General features: G+C 41.5%; 1 protein-coding gene across 1 annotated transcript in view; it reads right to left on the reverse strand.

The window, feature by feature from the left end:
* fam184ab (family with sequence similarity 184 member Ab) overlaps positions 1 to 20,170 on the reverse strand; it is a gene marked incomplete at its 5' end in the record, with an annotated part of 89,623 nt that overhangs the window by 47,831 nt on the left and 21,622 nt on the right. Inside the window, 3 exon segments of the mRNA XM_084082294.1 lie at positions 4,278 to 4,517; positions 6,136 to 6,294; positions 6,730 to 6,849. Coding sequence (XP_083938420.1) covers positions 4,278 to 4,517; positions 6,136 to 6,294; positions 6,730 to 6,849 — 519 coding nt within the window.

A 20,170-nucleotide genomic window follows, 5' to 3' on the forward strand; every position in this document is an offset into this window, starting at 1 on the left:
AAAGGATAAAAAACACAAGAAAGCCCGTAGGCTTGTTTCAATTGTGGTCCTTTGGGAGTGCTACAATGAAAGTGTGAGTGTGGATGGGTGGGGGGGGGGGGGGGGGCACGTTTAACACGGTACTGTTTTATTATCAGGCACTTGATGAAGGACTGACTTAATTAATGATCGGTTTGCTCTGATGTTTTAGTTAGTAGAAAAAGAGTGGTAAAGAATATGAACTTGAACATGGGTAATAGTTTTTATTTGCCTCTGTACCTTGTTACGGGGACAGAGCTCTGCTCTGTACACGTATTGTTATTGGCAGTATTCTGTCACTTCTTCTTCTGCCACTTTTCGCAGTTCTGGCTGAACCGCGCTGTCGCTTTTTACGAAACTCGGCCATATGGTAGATGGTCATGAAAAACGATCAAAAAATAATTCTCACAATCTTTCGTCCAAAGGTGGCGCTATAGCACTCAATTGAAAATGCCAACTTTGACCAGGTACAACTCATGCCCTGTTTGACCTACAGCCATGAAACTTGGATACACATATGCGTCTCCTCATGCTGAACAACTTTCACCCTCTGACTTTTGACCTCTGACCTTTAGATCTCCCACCATTTTGAATTATATGAAAAACAGTCATTGGCTCCTAACTTCTGCATTTTTTCACTTATGGAAAATCCGTTGGAAATTTTTGTAGGCAGTGGTCCAAGGTTCAAGTGCTAAACGTTTCGTGCAGATTGCTCAAAAATCCCAGGAGGAGATAGATTTTAACTATTACAGTTTAAAGAAAATTATTCATCTGTGCCTAAAACATACATGCAGACTCACATTTCTTTGAAACTTTGCAGAAATGTACAGGGTCATTCCAAATATCACTGAAACCAATCTTACTCCAATTGGCCAAAAGGGGGCGCTATAGCAATTTTTTGAAAAGGCAGACTTTAAACAGGCATAAGTCATGCCTCGTTTGGCCGAAAGTCGTGAAACTTGCTTACACATGTGCCTTGACTCATGAGGAACACACGTATCGATTTGACCATTAAGCTCCGCCCTTAGATTTTCCGCAATTTTGAGCAGTTTGAAAAATACTTGTTTTTGCCAGTTCTGGCTTAACCGTGCATACGCTTTTTACGAAACTCGGCCATATGGTAGATGCTCATGAAAAACTACCAAGAAATAATTCTCACACTCATTCGTCAAAGGGTGGCGCTATAGCACTCAATTGAAAGTGCCAACTTTGAACAGGTACAACTCATGCCCTGTTTGACCTACAACCATGAAACCTCGATACACACATGCGTCTCTTCATGCCCGACAACTTTTGTGGTCTGACTTTTGACCTCTGACCTTTAGATCGCCCACCATTTTGAATGATATGAAAAACAGCCATTGGCTCATAACGTCTGCATTTTTTCACTTATGGACAATCCGCCGCTTTTGTTTTGTCGGCAAAGGTCCTAAGTTCATGTTCAAAATGTTTTGTGCAGATTACTCAAAAATCCCAGGAGGAAATAGATTTTAACTATTGCAGTTTTATGAAAATTATTCATCTGCCCCTAACACATACATGCAAGACTCACATTTCTTTGAAACGTTGCAGTAATGTAGAGAGTCATTCCAAATATCACTGAAACCGATCTCACTCCAATTGGCCAAAGGGGGAAGCTATAGCAATTTTTTGAAAATGCAAACTTTAAACAGGCAAAAGTCATGCCTCGTTTGGCCGAAAGTCGTGAAACTTGCTTACACTTGTGCCTTGACTCATGAGGAACACATCTATCGCTTTGACCAGTAAGCTCCGCCCTTAGATTGTCCGCAATTTTGAGCAGTTTGAAAAACACTTAAACCCAGGATTTTTCAGCTATTTGCGTGAAACTGTATCATCTGTGTGATCTCCTTTTTCACAGTTACTTGTTTGTTGGGCCAATGGCGTCTCCCTTAAATGAATGCCTCACAATCTCAAGGTCGCCAGTTCAAGCCTCACTTGATGCAGACTTATTTTAAGTTGAATTGCAAACAACATGACTGTATCAATGAATACATGTGCAAATGGTAAAGATAACCTGAAATGCTTATTTGAGAGTACGTTTTTTCAACGTATGACATACTTCATTCTGAAAATAGCTGATCTACAATCTCACAACTTTTCATGGTTTGTGAGCTTGTAGATCGGCTACTTTCACTAGTTTTGGTTCTGAGGAGATGTACAATTTCTTCATTGGTAAATGGTTTGTGAACGAGTGATCTTAGTGTTAGTGAAACAGGGGCTTGGTTCATGAAAGAAGGCAAGAGTTTATGATCTTCAACAGACAATATCAGCCTGGACAAAGCTATAGCACTATAGGTAGTGTTGCAGCCTATTAGTCTGAAGGTTGAGAGTTCGAATCCTGTTAATGGCAGTAGGTTGAGATGTCCAATCAAACCATTATGTTTCCATCTCTCTCTCTCATCAATCTATTGTTTCCATGTCACTCTCTCTCTCTTCAATCTATTCCGTTTCCATGTCTCTCTCTCTCTCTATTCACTGGCCCCGTATTATCGCTGCTTGCAGCTATATTTTTGTTTTGTTTTTCTCTCCAGTTTTGTTGTGTTTTGTTCTGTTTTTTGGGGTTTTTGTTTTTTGTATAGTTTTTTTCCTTTTTAATGATGTCTACTTTGTGTTAATGTTAGTCTTTGTTTTGCTTTGTCCCAATGTTGTATTTTGTGTTGTCCTTGTAGTCACACTCACTGTGGTGCCCACATGAGAAAAATAAAGTATAAAAACATAAATAATAATCCATCTCCGTGAGGACAACGATCACAGTAAATGATTTTCAAAGATTAGCAAAATCGCTCGTTTTCGCTGGCAGTAGCGTGACACTTTTTCTGAAAAGCTCTGGCAGTTAAAGAGTTAATTAAACCAGGGGTCTTCAACCTTTTCAGGCCAAGGACCCCCTAGCTGAGAGAGAGATGAAGCCGGGACCCCCACTATATACATGACATAAAATTGTGTTGCAGATTAAAGCTTTTCCTAGATGTTGGATTGATGTTAACGTGTATTTTCAGACATTTAACGGCTTGTCTTAAACCGTCAATACTTAGTAAACTTTCGTTCTGTTGGTCTGCTCTTTTTACCCCTCTTTGCCGAAAATAGCAGATCTACAAGCTCTCAACGCCTCGCGCTGCGAGGCGTTGAGAGCTTGTAGATCGGCTATTTTCGGCTAATGTTCCCTCAGAAAAGGAATTCTAGGGTTCAAGTGGTTAATGTAAAAAAAAAAACTAAATCCTTTCACACAAAGATTTGGCGGACCCCCTATAGTAGCTCTGAGGACCCCCTAGGGGTCCCGGACCCCCTGTTGAAGACCCCTGAATTAAACAATTAGGTTAATTAAATAATTAGCTAGATGTTTAGTCTACCCATGACCTTATGCAGTGGGCCCAGTTTCTCCTGGTCTTTGCTGTAGTTGGTTATAATGACAGTAGGTTAATTAGTAGTAGAAGTAGACAGTAGGTTCATTAGTAGTAGAAGTAGACAGTAGGTTCATTAGTAGTAGAAGTAGACAGTAGGTTCATTAGTAGTAGAAGTAGACAGTAGGTTCATTAGTAGTAGAAGTAGACAGTAGGTTCATTAGTAGTAGAAGTAGACAGTAGGTTCATTAGTAGTAGAAGTAGACAGTAGGTTAATTAGTAGTAGAAGTAGACAGTAGGTTAATTAGTAGTAGAAGTAGACAGTAGGTTAATTAGTAGTAGAAGTAGACAGTAGGTTAATTAGTAGTAGAAGTAGACATTAGGTTAATTAGTAGTGGTACACACAGAAAAATGAAGGCGCTAACCGGAACCAAAACTGGTTCTTCAGAGTGACGCCATAGAAGAACCATTTTTAGTTCCAGAAAGAACCTTTCAGATCATTTATTTGAATGGTTCTATAAAGAACCCAAACCCCTTAAACCGTAAACACTTCATCAACCGTCTGAAATGTGTTTGTGGAAAATCGCAGATCTACAAGCTCACAGCGTGTCGCACCACGATGCGTTGTGAGCTTGCAGATCTACTATTCTCTAAGAACGTCTGCCTATTAAGAGTTCAAAAGTTCCTCAAATAACTTTGACCAAAAAAGGTTCTCAAGGAACCTCCTCTAGTTCTAGAGAACCGTTCTCTAAAACTAGATGAGGAACATGAAGAACCATTCACTAGATCAAATGGTTCTTTAGTAGTTGATGGTTCTTTGTGGAACCATATAGCCTTTTAAAGAACCATTTAAGAACCATTCTTTTTCTGTGTGTAGTAGACAGTAGGTTCATTAAATACCTCGGCCTTGTGCAGCTGGCCCAGCTTCTCCTGGTCTTTGCTGTAGTTGGCGTTGTGGTTCTGCTGGGAGCGCAGCAGCTCCTGGACCTCCTGGCGGTGCTGGGCCTTCAGCTCCTCCAGGGCGCTCCTCTTCTCCTGCTCGAACTGGGCCTGGGCCCCCGAGAAGGTCCTCAGCTTCTCCTCGAAGGACCTCCTCATCTCCTCCACCTCCCTGGACATGGACACCACCCGCTGGGTGTGCTGCAACACACCGCACCAAAGGGTTAAGAGTTAACGCGTTCATTGCCGGGTATTAGGGGTTGTGCCGATATATCGTCCCGCGATATATATGGCGATACGTTTTCGTGACGATATGTATCGTTTTGGGGGGAAAAGATATTGTTTTGGATTTTTTTTTTTTTTACAATAATAATAAAATGCAAAAACATTAGTATTTGTTTGCATTTGCTCCCCCCCCCATATATTTTCATCAGGGACGTGCACAGATAGACTCTAGGTGGTGCTAGAGCACCTGCCCTTTGCCCTCTTGACCAGAAGTGCCCTTTTTTTTAATCTCTTTTTACAATAACCACTCGAAACCTAGCATCCCTTTTCTGAGGAGAACTTTAACCAAAAATAGCAGATCTACAAGCTCACAACGACTCGCAGCGCGAGGCGTTGTGGGCTTGTAGATCTGCCATTTTTGGCAAAGAGGTATAGGTGTAGAGGGAAAAAAGAGCAGACCAAGTAAACAAAAAAAAGTATAATCTTAAACACAATTTTATACAATATAGAGGGGGTCCCTGCTTCATCTCTCTCTCAGCTAGGGGGTCCTTGGCCTGAAAACGTTGAAGACCCCTGGTTTACAGTATGTAGCCCATGGTGACATCGATCAATTCTGGATTAAAAGCTTCTAATATATTAATAATTCCCCAAAATGTGCGTTGCAATTTTCTTCTATAAATCTCACACTACTAGGGCAGCCGGCGGTTCCGCGTGCCGCACATGGTGCCCTTTTTTTTTTACTTGAGCACCTGCCCCTCAAAATGTCTGTGCATGCCACTGATTTTCACTAAAACGGCTTTAAAAATATATATATATATATATATATATATATATATATATATATTTTTTTTTTTTTTTACTTTTTGTTTTTTAAATTTCACCCAAAGATCAAGGAGATATGATTTTTCGAAGATCTAGACTCCCATCCACTTCCTTGTTAACTTAAAACTTAAAAATGCTGTATCTCGGCTCCTGAGTACTTTTTTTTTTTCAATGAAAAATATTGACAGTGGGCAAACGCGGCCAAAATAATTCTGGCAGTGAATGAGTTAAGCAAGTAATGACACCTTTTCAGGTTTTTGGGCCTAAACGTATGGTAATTGATCGGTTCGGTTGAACGTTGGAGTGGGGGGGGGGGGCTTCAACTTGAGGTCACCCTGGGGCATCACACAGGGTTAGGGTACAGGGTTAGGGGTTAGGGTATACAGGGTTAGGGGTTAGGGTATACAGCAGGGGTTTTCAACCAGTGGTCCGGGGACCGCCAGTGGTCCTTGAGGGGGTTCCAGGGGGTCCCCAGCCAAATTAATAGTTAGCAACCAAATTGACCCTTATATGTCTGTAACTCTGAGAGTGTACAAATTGAACCAAATGGACCCTAACGGGTCCATTTGGTTCCATTTGTACACTCTCAGAGTTAAATGAACACTGATGATGGTGATATAGTGTAGATTGGGACCCCCGAGAAATCTAAATGGTTGAGTCCCTGACATATCTTTTCAAATGGGGGTCCCTGGGCTAATATTTGCCAATTTGGGGGTCCTTGATGCGAAAAAGGTTGAAAACCACTGGTAAACAGGGTTAGGGGTTAGGGTACCTGTGCTTCAGTACAGAGCTGCATATCTTCTACTCTCTGCCTGTAGGACTCAAACTCCTGCAGAGCTTGTCTCTTCATCCTCTCATGGAGTTCCATGGATTCCTCCAATGAGGTGATGCGTCTCTTCAGGTCCAGCTCATCACTGATCTTACTCTTATACTGAAACACACACACACACACACACACACACACACACACACACATGCACGCACACACACACAACACACGCACACACACGCACACGCACGCGCGCGCACACACACACACACACGCACACACGCACACACACACACGAGTTACAGGCTATTATACGCAAACGTTTCAATACAACAATATGCATTACAACGTGTTGTGAGCTTGTAGATCTGCTATTTTCAAACATTTTTGTACTTTTACTTTAGGTACTTTGAGTACATTTTGATACCAATACTTTTGTACTTTGACTCGAGAAAATTCTATATCACAGTATTGGTACTTTTACTCCAGTAAAGAACGTGAGTACTTTTTCCCACCACAGTGGCAGTTAACCACACAGATACTATGAAGGTGTAATGCATTCAGAGATTGAGGAAACGTTATACTGACATAGCCTACCTGAAGGATCTTCTCGCGGGTCTCAGAGAGGATCTGTTGGACCTCTTCTTCGTGGGCTTCCTTCAGCGTGGCGATGGCCGCCTCGTGCTCATCGTTCTTGGTGTTCAGAGCGTAGATGACCTGGAGGATGGAGAGAGAGAGAGAGAGAGAGAGAGGACAAACACGACGGTCACAATAGACATCTTAACATTGAATTGAATTGACATTTTTATTAGGCAAAAGAATGTAAAACAACACAGTTACATTTATAATGCTTTTGTCTAAAAGGTCCGGCACAAAAAGTCCTTGCGGACTTGTTTCCGTTGGGGTCCTTGAATTAATTTCATAGACATATATAGTAGCAACCAAACAGTTCAATTCAACATAAAAAATACAGAGGGAAAAAACACACCCTGTGTGAAGGAAGCGGTGAGCCCCGTATTGATGTTTGTCATCAATATTTGATTATTGGACAGACACACACCCGGACACACGGACACACAGACAAAGTCAGATATAGAGCGGTTGGCACCGCTAAAAATATATACAAAAAAAGGGGAGGGGGGGGTCTGTCTACAGGGAAACTGGTACTAGCTCCTCTTTTGGCCTCCAGAAAGATGAGTTTTTAGGGCTGTTTTGAATGAGCCCAGCGAACTACATGTTTTGAGGGATGGGGTTAGACTATTTCATTCCTTGGTGGCTGTGCTATAGAAGGAGAATTTGCACATGTTTGTTTTATGGGTGGGTGGTACCAGATTGTTGTTTACGCTCCCTCTAGTTTCGTGACTGTGGGTGTCACTAACTTTTTGGAGGTACTTATACAGATATGCGGGTATAGGGGGCATTTCGGGCAAATCTGCATTTACAAAACAGACAACGTGAAGTGAACCCCACCTCTCATAAGATGCAATGTTAAAGTGGTCACAGCATCACGTGTAAAAATGCTTCCCATCAAACTTTCAGATGCTGTTTTTCTCCCAGTGTGGAGGAAGAATGCTAAGGACTGTTACTGTGATCTCTTGCTCTTGAAACATATATTTCTTGGTTTCTGCTGTGTGTAAACAATAACAATTCAAAGCAGTTTTCCCCCAAACCCCTCCTCCTCCAGTGTCTGTCATAAGAACGGAGGGAGCGCTCTCTGATCACGGCACCAGAACCTGCTCTTGCTCGCGCAGCTGCAGCCCGTCAAGACTAATTTATGCTCCGTCCCGCCAAGGTGTCGCACGCAGAGAATAGCAGACCTCCAAGCTCACAGCGGTCTCATCCGCGACGCGGTTGTGAGCTTGTATGTCAGCTGTTCTCGGCGCGCAATACCGTTGCGCGATGAAGTATATAATATGTCTCGCAAGGGCGCACCTCACTAGCCTACACACAGAGGAGGTTGAATGAACTGAAACCAGCCAAACCCCAAAACAACAGGTTTGGGGATCTGTTGGGAATTGATTACATGAAACAGACTCCAGTCTCAATGTTGGTAAACAAATAATTGGTCTATACTTCACGATACCATGTATTTAAAGTGCACATTTTAATTAAGATTAGATTATTAACCCTTTTAGACTGGGAACGCATCTGTGTGTCATTTTTAGATGTCTTTGGCTATTGTCCAAAACTCATGCAAATTGGTAAACCTTAACTCATTCAGTGCCGTTGACGTCTAACGTTTTTTTCCCAAAGCCCAGAGTACCATTGACGTGTAACACATCACACATTACAGTCATTTGGCACATTGGTTCTCAAAGGGGGGTCCGGGGACCCCCAGGGGTACTTGAGGGGGTTCCAGGGGGTCCCCAGTTAAATGATGGATAGGAACCAAATGGACCCGTATGGGCCTGTAACTCTGAGAGTGTACAAATGGAACCAAATGGACCCGTTAGGGTCCATTTGTACACTCTCAGAGTTAAATTAACATTGATTTTACGATATGAAATGGGGTCCCAGAGATAGAAATGCCATTAAATGGTGGTTCGTAGCCCTAATGCATGTCAAACTGGGGGTCCTTGAAATTAAAATGGTTGAAATCACTGCTAGAGAACCGTGAAAATCTTCTATTATGGGGGTCCCTGGCTTATCTTTTCAAATGGGGGTCCGCGGTCTAATAAGTGTCTATTTGGGGGTCCTTGGAACGAAAAAGTTTGAGAACCACTGATTTAGCAGACACTTTTATCCAAAGAGACTTACAGTAAGTGTATTCAACATACTACAGTACGTAGGCAAGGAAACTACTAATCACCAGAAGTCTGAAGTGCATTCTCTTCTAAAACCAGCAACTAAGAGTATACCTAGTGCTAAGGTAAAAGTGTATGGTGTATTTTAAAAGATGAAATAAAATAAAAACGTTGGTAACACTTGCTATGCATACCTTTTTTCTTTTCAACTATTCCACTAGTACCAACAAGGTGGACTAGTGGTTATACTAGTCGACTAGTTGGTGAAAGACCTAACATAACAACATAAACGCTGTACTTTAAAATTGCCAATAAAATATTCAATCAATCAAAGTGTAGTGTAGGTATTGTAAGGCTATGCTTGAGGGGAAACACATGCACATGCGTGCACACACACACACACACACGCACACACGCACACGCACACACACACACGCGCGCACACACAGGTTTTAAATCAAGCACCATGTGATCAGACAGACAGCATTGTTAGAGAGAAATAATGCAGATGTCAGTGACAGATGTGTTCAACACTAATTACATCACACTCATTAAGAATGGCTTTGTTTGTGTGTGTGTGTGTGTGTGTGTGTGTGTGTGTGTGTGTGTGTGTGTGTGTGTGTGTGTGTGTGTGTGTGTGTGTGTGTGTGTGTGTGTGTTCCAGATGGCTCATTTAAGCTATGCAGTGAAATATGTATCTCTTTGAGATTACGCAACACCATGCACACAAACGCACGCACGCACGCACACGCACACGCGCACACACACACACACACACACACGCACACACACACACACACACACACACACTTATAAAAAAATGCTGTGCTTTTAGATAATGCAATAAATATGACTACACAAAAACACACTTTAAAAGATGTATGCTTTTAGGTTATGCAATAACATACAGTATACACACACAAACACACATTGTATTGCTATACTTGTGAGGACCTCAACCTTTCAGGATGGCATTGGACACATGGTGGTGTTTTGCTGGTGTTTTTGCTGAGTCATAAAAAACGGACTATTTTATCAATTCAAAATTGCATGACCCTCCCTTGGATTCAAAGTAAAATTAGCTGACCCTCCCTTTGGACCAAAATTAGATGGTCCTTATGATGGTCCACAAACCCAACCGGAAATGAGAAACGCACAGAATGATTGTTTATCAAAATAGTAGTAGGATACATTCATTTAGGCTCCTTTGCATCTTATAGCGCAGCTCAACTGCCGAAGGCACAGGCTCACACGCAGCCTCACCAAGGCTACTGCTGCTAGTTAGTCTACATCCATGTTTCTCAAAGTGGGGTCCGGGGACCCCCAGGGGTACTTGAGGGGGTTCCAGGGGGTACCCAGCAAAATGTGTTAATATAGCATCACAATAATTATGACCTTTTATACTTTGGCTATTCAAAAATAGCAGATATACAAGCTCATAGTGCGGCACCGAGTGCCGCGCTATGAGCTTGTAGATCTGCTATTTTTGAAAAATTGTGTTTTTTTTTTGCAAATCTTTGAATATATATTTTTTAAAGCCAACATTTGTAACTCAAATCTTTGCTTCTGGGGGGTCCCTGGAACAACATATTTTGAGATGGGGGTCCGCGGCCAAATACATATCATTTTGGGGGTCCTTGACATGAAAAAGTTTGAGAACCACTGGTCTACATACAGTATGTTTTATTAAGGAAGATTGACATGTCAATGTGTTTGGGTATAACCTACATCTAGTGTGCAGTGCTGTGCTGTCCCTTGAGTAATGAGAACGCTCCTACAGCCATGGACCCCCCCCCCCCCCCCCCCGACCGACCCCCGGCCGGGCCGGGCGGTACACAGTCACATACAGTAGCATCAATTGGCCAGTTTCAGGAAAGACATGTACTCACGTTGGCTGTTATCGTTTACGTTCCATTTCCACCTTTCTAATGAATAACCAGGGGTGTGTAAACATCTCTGAAGATCCATTTAGTTTCCTCTGAAGTGACGCAGTTATGTCCAAGTAGGCTATTGTCCCCGTTCACAAAGTGCAACTTATTCATCATCCACCTTTGTGCAATAATCCTCCCGAACAGAGCTACAATATTGTGAGAACTGTCAGCTATAATCTAGTAGGCTACTGTACGTTTACATCAATCATAGCCTCTCAAACCCAGATACATTGCTACCGTGCGTAATGTGCGTCACCTGGCTACCCAAAATAACAGACATACAAGCTATCAACGCATCGCGTCATGGCGTGTCGACAGCTTACAGATCTGTTATTTTGGGCAGAATAAACAATGAGGCGCGACGGAGTATACAATACTAAGAATTTTGGAAACCAAATAAACCTGTAAGGTCTGTAACATTACGTGGTCGACAACATAGACATGTGACTTGCTTGTAGGCAGTGGTTCTCAACCTGTGGGTCGGGAGTCGGGACCAAAACGGATTTTCACAATATTTATCTGTGGAACCGAGTCAAACAAAATGGGGATCCTCACTTCAAATATGATTATTTTGGGGGGGTCACGGCCTGAAAAGGTTGAGAATCACAGCTTTAATGCAGTAAACATGAACGTAGTGTTTACCGTGGTGAAGTGTTGAATATTCACCCAGCTGGGTTTAACGAGACAGCAGCACAAAATGAAAATGCGACGTTTACTAAACGTGTTGTCACAGATGATCTGATCTTATACAAAATGTACGCATATGCCAAGATACCTGAGGTTAGCGCCAGCGCAGCGCAGCGCGCACTTTGACGTTCCTTTGCGGGAGGGAGGGGACAGGGGAGTGGAAGTTTTTGGGGCATTTCATTCATTAATGCGTCCAAAAAAACCTAGAATAAAGATTGCCCACGAGTCTTTGAGCTCGAGTCAAGTCTTAAGTCTTTGAGGGGCGAATCCGAGTCTAGAGTCTCATTTGTGGCGACTCAAGTGCGACTCGAGTACGAGTCTCTGACTTGAGTCCCGGTTACTTCGCTGTGTCCTCTACAGATCCTCTGAATGGAATTTTTCTATTGACAAGATCTGTAGAGGGTGCAGCGGAACGTTCTCCCCAGAATAGGGATGCTAGGGGGTTCAAGTGGTTAATTTAAAAAAGTAAAACAAAAGTTCCTATCACACAAACACCCCCCCCCCCCCCCCCCTCTGTAGTATCTCAGCGTACCCCCTAGGGGTCCCAGACCTCCTGTTTGAAGACCCACGCATCAGACCATTATAAAAATCATCCTCTGACTGTTCCCCACAGGCCTGTTACTGTACCTTCCATAATTGTGTCTAAAAGTGTCTCTCCATTCAACCAATGAGCTGATGAGACATCAGTAGTGTTACTATGTGACGCTGGCTGTGAAGCGCAGCACCCCCCCCGAGCAGCCATTGTGCTGGCGGTGCGGTCTGTCTGTCATTACGGCTCAGATACCAGGCGGCGGCTCAGTGATTAACTTTATGACAAAAGCGGTTAACGATGCTGCCAGCTAGACTGCTCAAAGCCCCGTACCACCACTCCATATGTCTGTTACACAGAGACCACCACTCCATATGTCTGTTAGACAGAGACCACCACTCCATATGTCTGTTAGACAGAGAGAGAGAGACTGAGAGACAGAGAGAGAGACAGACAGAGAGAGACAGAGACAGAGAGACAGAGAGAGACAGAGACAGAGAGAGGCAGAGAGAGACAGAGACAGAGAGAGAGAGAGAGAGAGAGAGAGAGAGAGAGAGAGAGAGAGAGAGAGAGAGAGAGAGAGAGAGAGAGAGACACAGAGAGAGCCAGAGAGAGAGAGACAGAGAGAGAGACAGACAGACAGACAGACAGACAGACAGACAGACAGACAGACAGACAGACAGACAGACAGACAGACAGGAGAGACAGACAGAGAGACAGACAGAGAGAGACAGATTGAGAGAGACAGAGAGAGAGAGAGACAGAGAGACAGAGAGAGACAGACAGAGAGACACAGAGAGACAGAGAGAGACAGAGAGACAGAGAGAGACAGAGAGAGAGAGAGAGAGACAGAGAGACAGAGAGAGACAGAGAGAGAGAGAGAGAGAGAGAGACAGACAGAGAGAGGCAGATAGAGGCAGAGAGAGGCAGATAGAGGCAGAGACAGAGACAGAGAGAGGCAGAGACAGAGAGAGAGACAGACAGAGACAGAGACAGAGAGACAAAGAGAGACAGAGAGACAGAGACAGAGAGAGACAGAGAGATGCATTGTGTTGGGAGGAGCAGAATCGTAGCGTCTGTGGGGCCACTCGGCCCAGTTAATGGAGCTGTGGCCCCGGCTAGCTGCTGAAAGACGAGGGCGACAAAAAATAAATCTGCTCCTCCGACAACAATAGATACATTGGCCCCGCAACCAGTCTCAGTGTCTGATAAAAGGAATATGAAAAATACAAATACTGAATCAAGCAACTTGATTCAGGGGCTCACAAAAGCCTGAGTAGACGATAAAACGTCCCAAAGTTTTTTTAAAGTGCAATACCCCTTTAAATGAAATTGAAATTAAATAACAATGTTAATTTTCAGGATTCAAATTCAAATAAAATAGCAAAATAAAAAAAATCAGGATTCCAATTCAAAAATTGCAAAAATAGCAGATCTACAAGCTCCAACCGCGTCGTGTTTTGAGCTTGTAGATCTGCTATTTTTCTAATTTTTGCTACTTTTGTGTGACACACTTGAATGACATTAATTTATGCAAAAAAGTTAAAATACAGAGATAAGAGGTGTCAGCCCGACAGTATAGGTAATGTGTTCCTCTGAAGTGAGTGTTAAATATAGTGGCTCTCTACATCATCAGAGTTGCATCACTCCTGGTATAGTCCATGAGCCCCAAAATTGAGAAATGATTATCGAAAGAGTGGGCAAAACCAAACCTATATTAAATTGTTCATAGGGTCAATACGAGTAAATAAATATATGATAACTTTTTCATAGTTATCACACATTTTGTTATTTTCCCCATACGTACATGACAGGTGAAAAAATGACAACATTTAAAAGATTTATCATAATGAAACTTCCTGAGTTGATTACTTACATGAAGACAATGATTTATCGTATTACAAGTTTTCTGAAATTGTATATTTAAATATGCAAATTAGGCATTTAGTCCATGAGCCAGAGCCCCAAAATTGAGCCAGATATTGAATATTCCCTCGTTAAAAACCTTTGACTCCAACATCTTAACAAAATGAAATAAGTATGTTGACTCTGGCTTTGTCCAATGTTCCAATGTTGATTCTGGAAAGTTATACAAATAACCATATTTTCGTAATGCCTAATTTGCATATTTAAATATACAATTTCAGAAAACTTGTAATACGATAAATCATTGTCTTCATGTAAGTCAGTGGTTCTCAACCAGTGGTCCGGGGACCACCAGTGGTCCTTGAGCTGGTTCCAGGGGGTCCCCAGCCAAATGAATAGTTAATTAATTAGTTAGGAATAGTTATGCGTCTGTAACTCTAAGAGTGTACAAATTTACTCTCAGAGTTAAATGAACACTAATGATGATGATACAGTGTAGACTGGGACCCCCAAGAAATCAAAATGGTTGAGTCCCAGGTATATCTTTTCAAATGGGTCCGTGGGCTAATATGTGTCAATTTGGGGGTCCTTGACACGAAAAAGGTTGAAAACCACTGATGTAAGTAATCAACTCAGGAAGTGTCATTATGATAACTCTTTTTTAAATGTTGTCATTATTTCACCTGTCATGTACGTATGGGGAAAATAACAAAATGTGTGATAACCATGAAAAAGCTGCTCCTGTGGAAAGGTTATCATAGATTTATTTACTTGTATTGACCCTATGAACAATTTAATGTATGTTTGGTTTTGCCCACTCTTTCGATAATGAAATCTTGTCTGGCTCATGGACTAGTATAGGTGGTTAAACTGAAGTGATATTGATGACATTCCAAATATGATCAAAGTGTTCTCTGAGACGCCCACCTTGAGACCCACGCGAGTAAAAGTATTATGTAAACACGAGTACCAAAGACCCGGGAATGTTACTCAAGTAAAGTAAAAATGCCTGAACATTGCACTGAAGCTGCAGTACTCGAGTAAACATACTTAAGTTACTTTCTGCCATTGTTAGCAGCAGTTAAACAGACTTATCGAGCGTGTTCCAGTTTCTCCGCCGCAGCGGGGTCGAGGCGCGTGGCATTTCACCCTCGCCTTCATTGATTGGCCGCTGGGAACGTGTGGCATTTCTCTGTCGTCTCCATTGATCGGTGGTTTATTTATGCCACGGTGCCACAGAGGGCCGTGTAAGACATCGATCCACAGGCAGCCAAGGTGCATGTCGTCTCTGTCAGTGGTATAAGTACATTTACTCAAGTACTGTACTCTTTTTTTGGTAGATTTTTGAGGTACTTTTACTTTACTGGAGTATTTCCAATTGTCTATACTTTTACTTCAACTCCACTACATCTCAGAGGCAAATATAGTACTTTTACTCCACTACAATTATTTGAAAACTTCAGTTACTAGTTATTTTGCAGATATAAATTATTATAATACATACTTTAGCCCTACTTTATACCTCGGCTATTCTGTCTGTCTGTCTGTCTGTCTGTCTGTCTGACACAAAGACAAAAACATGTGTGCAGGCACACCTGTCTTGCACACACAAGATGTAAACATACCAATACGGCACACACACACACACACACACACACACACACACACACACACACACACACACACACACACACACACACACACACACACACACACACACACACACACAAAGGATTAGAAGTTGTATTTAGAATTTCATTTCATGGCAGACGTTCATGGCAGAAAAAAAAGCAACTATACAGTTAAGTTGAAACATGAAACTGGTGGTTATTATTACAGTACTCTGACTTACAAATGGTCTGGTTGAAGTTGGTTTGAATAAGAACATTTTTTCCTAATTCTGAGAGAATTTGACTTCCATAAATGTATGCATTAGCTACATTTATGGGCAATGAAATGAAGCATTGGAAAGATTACTAAGTCAATGTGTGTTTTTTCAATGTTTGGATGTAAAATAAAATAAATATATTTCCAAAATGTTCAAAAATAATCCTTAAAAAAAAAGGAAAACAATAAACTTACATGCTTTAAATCAAGCAAACAGTCTAGAGAAGTCTGACTATCTGACTGTAATTTTGGGAATAGCTCTCAGCAGCATTGTGCCCCATGTTCACTCTCCCCTGGCTGAGACCAGAATGAATGAAATACCCCAGACTGGGCCTCTCCTTGTTGGCACAAACCAACTGTCCTTGGTTCCATACACAACTTCACCTCTACACTTCAAGTGACAATAAACCAAGAAAACCATTTCAAAACCACAGTGTACATCATCTTCATACACAACACAAGGTAAGTATTCTTCATGTTTTAGCTAGACAACCCCTTGTATGGACACTAGTATACAGTTTCATTCAACATGTCAACTCCCCTGTCAAGTGGTATGTTCCAATTACCTTCCCCTCCCTATAAGAGGGGCACTGGAGTCATGTGTGACTCTTTTAGAAGGACCAGACCAATAACAGGAAGTGGCAAGTATGTGTTTGTTTAGCACTGAGCTTTGGATATTATGTCAAATTAAATAAATGTGTATGTTTCAAATCACTATCGCCTGTGTGTCATTTGTAACCTGAAGGAAATGAAATGAAATAATGTACTATGTAAAAAATTGGGTCAAGATGTAAAACAAATCCCCTGAATACACACAGCTAGCATTTTAGCATTCAAAATGTTTGGTGCTGACCATGAGGCTGTAATGGTGATTATCTGTAACAAAAGGTCATGAATATTCTGCAACATAAAATCATGGTAATGAGTAGAATGATGAGTGTAAATGATAACCAAAAACACAACTTTTTTTTAAATTTAGATCAGCCAATTATGTTTTACCCCTTTTTCTCTCCAATTTAGCCGTTATGCCAATTCATTCATCCCCACACACATTTCTGTGTTGTCACAACAAAACATAATTGAACATGTGAGGCTGAAAATATATAAGTGGTAATAGCAGTCTCTGTCTTTACCACTGTTATCTGACTTCACTTCTACAACCTGATATCTGTATAGATATATAAGTGCTAATGGCATTCTGTCTTTACCACAATGCTATCTGACTTCACTTCAACAACCTGATATCTATATAGATATATAAGTGGTAATGGCATTCTGTCTTTACCACAATGTTATCTGACTTCACTTCAACAACCTGCTATTTATGTGTTTTAGGTTATTAGATTCTGGAATAGACAACTGCAAATCTTAGATTCTGAACTTTTGATTGTTGAGATTGAATTTTTATATTGTAATTTGCGAAAATAATTCAGTGTTAAAAAAAATTATGGCAACTGTATTTTTAAACCTGTGATCATGCTGACAGCTGAACAAACAAACAAACACACATAAATATCTAAATAGACGATCAGTCGATATGATGGAGAGAGCTTGACAACAAATGTGTATTTATTTTTCAAGCTAACATGTCTAACTCAAATCTTTGCTTCTGGAGGTCCTAAGCACAAAATATCAATGCAGTAGGTGTGATCGTTTTATATAACTATAGATTCTGACAAGGCCCGCGCTGTGACTGGCCAGTAGTCACTTTGAGTGGCAGTTGGGGCAAACACTCGCCCTAATACATGATTTACGATTCTGTCCCTATCGTTACATAACTATCTGTACATAACTGTATCGGTACATAACTCTATCTGTACATAACTATATCTGTACATAACTCTATCTGTACATAACTCTATCTGTACATAACTCTATCTGTACATAACTCTATCTGTACATAACTCTATCTGTACATAACTCTATCTGTACATAACTCTATCTGTACATAACTCTATCTGTACATAACTCTATCTGTACATAACTCTATCTGTACATAACTCTATCTGTACATAACTATATCTGTACATAACTATATCTGTACATAACTCTATCTGTACATAACTATCTGTACCTAACTCTATCTGTACATAACTCTATCTGTACATAACTATATCTGTACATAACTCTATCTGTACATAACTCTATCTGTACATAACTCTATCTGTACATAACTCTATCTGTACATAACTATCTGTACATAACTCTATCTGTACATAACTCTATCTGTACATAACCCTATCTGTACATAACTCTATCTGTACATAACTATCTGTACATAACTATATCTGTACATAACTCTATCTGTACATAACTCTATCTGTACATAACTCTATCTGTACATAACTATCTGTACATAACTCTATCTGTACATAACTATCTGTACATAACTCTATCTGTACATAACTCTATCTGTACATAACTCTATCTGTACATAACTCTATCTGTACATAACTCTATCTGTACATAACTATCTGTACATAACTCTATCTGTACATAACTCTATCTGTACATAACTCTATCTGTACATAACTATCTGTACATAACTCTATCTGTACATAACTCTATCGGTACATAACTCTATCTGTACATATTTCGGACGCGCAGAGTCGGCTCAAGCGAACTTCGCAAACGTGCGACGCGGCAACTCGCTCTCTTTAGCTTCAGCTCGCTTGGCGGTGCCTCTCGTGGCACAAATTTGCTTGAGACGGCGCGCCGCAGTCACGGTCCAAAACAATACTTTATCGGCCAAAAGAAAAAAGGCAGGCAAGACGGGGCTTGGTATGAGCTAGTTATCATTAAATAATACGCAAGCAGTAGAGACCAGTGTTACAATGACCGTATGACGATGTCTAGATCTGTCTTCTGAAAACACGTGTCTAGATCAGTGGTTCTCAAACGTTTTTTTTGCCTCAGGTCACCTCTGCAAATATTATAACCTTTTTCATCCAAGGCACCCCAGAATGACATCGTTACTTTATAGATTACGCTACGTAGATATGAACACCCCCCCCCCCCCCCTAAAATACAGTAGTCACGAGTAAAACTTGAGAGAATAGTAGTTTCCATGACGACAGATTGAAAATAACTTCATACTTTGACATTTAACCACTTTTAACCCCAGCATCCCGATTGTGGGGGGGGGGGGGGGGCATTCACCAAAAATAGCAGATCTACAAGCTCACAACGCGTCACGTTGTGACGCGTTGTGAGCTTGTAGATCGGCTATTTTTGGCGAGGATGTTTGGTGGTCCGTCTTACTAGGTATAGAGGGTTTAAGTGGTCTAGTTATGTCCTCTGAAAACATGTGGGCTGTTTCTGCTGCTTCACACTTTTAACGAGGCCAAAACCAGCGCTGTAGCCTGTTTTACCACTTTTTTCTTCCTATTTTCTTGTATCTACAATCTAGGCCGAGACAGAGGGAAGAAGAACTAAAGTCAGACACACAAACAGAAAGAAAAAAATAACCCTGCAATGAGCAGAGCGGTTTATGTCTGATACTGATGCTACTGAATGATGCTACTGATGCTAATGATGCTGAAGATGCATATGATGCTATTGATGATAATGATGCTAAAGGTGCTAATGATGCACTGCTTCAGCAAAACACAACTAATGGAGCCCAAGTTTCACTATGATCACACGCGCGCACACACACACACACACACACACACACACACACACACACACACACACACACACAGAGGACTCGAACAGTCCGCCATACTGTCATAATGACTACTCTCTATCAGTGTGTTCAGTAGTCTTGGAAACACTCTATAAATGACACTGTCTGTTAATGTTTGATTTCATTCATTTGCTCTCTGTCTGTCTGTCTGTCTGTCTGTCTGTCTGTCTCTCTCTCTCAATCACTTCTTTCCTCTAGTCTTCTCTCTCGCTCTCGCTCTCGCTCTCTCGCGCTCTCTCTCTCTGTCTGTGGATGCAGCTAGGTCTAGTTGTCATAGCAACCTGTTTCTACATGTCAGCTGGATTGTGGGTCTGTCACTCAGGCTTTCCTCCTCTGGCTCTGTGTGTGCGTGTGCATAGTTAGTGTCCATGGTGTGTGTGTGTGTGTGTGTGTGTGTGTACTAGGTCCTATAGTGTATAATCAGTGACCACCCACTCATGTCTAAAAATATAACCCCCCCCCCCCCCCCCCCCCTTGCTGTCCAGGGTTTTTTCAGCGGTAGCGACAGAAAGGGTTTTTCTATCAGACATGCAGATCTCACCCAACGCATGAAGCACCTGGAAGTACCCAAACAATTTAGATATTTTTCAAATATTTTCAAAAAATGGCAGATGTACAGGCTTATACATCTATTATAGATCTGACAGACCATGGGTCGGTTGCACCAAGAGGGATTCAGCTTTAACCTGGTTTAAATCAAGGTTTA

The sequence above is a fragment of the Gymnoscopelus microlampas genome (genome assembly GCF_963454915.1).
Source record: "Gymnoscopelus microlampas genome assembly, chromosome: 16".
In the NCBI taxonomy this organism is placed as follows: domain Eukaryota; kingdom Metazoa; phylum Chordata; class Actinopteri; order Myctophiformes; family Myctophidae; genus Gymnoscopelus; species Gymnoscopelus microlampas.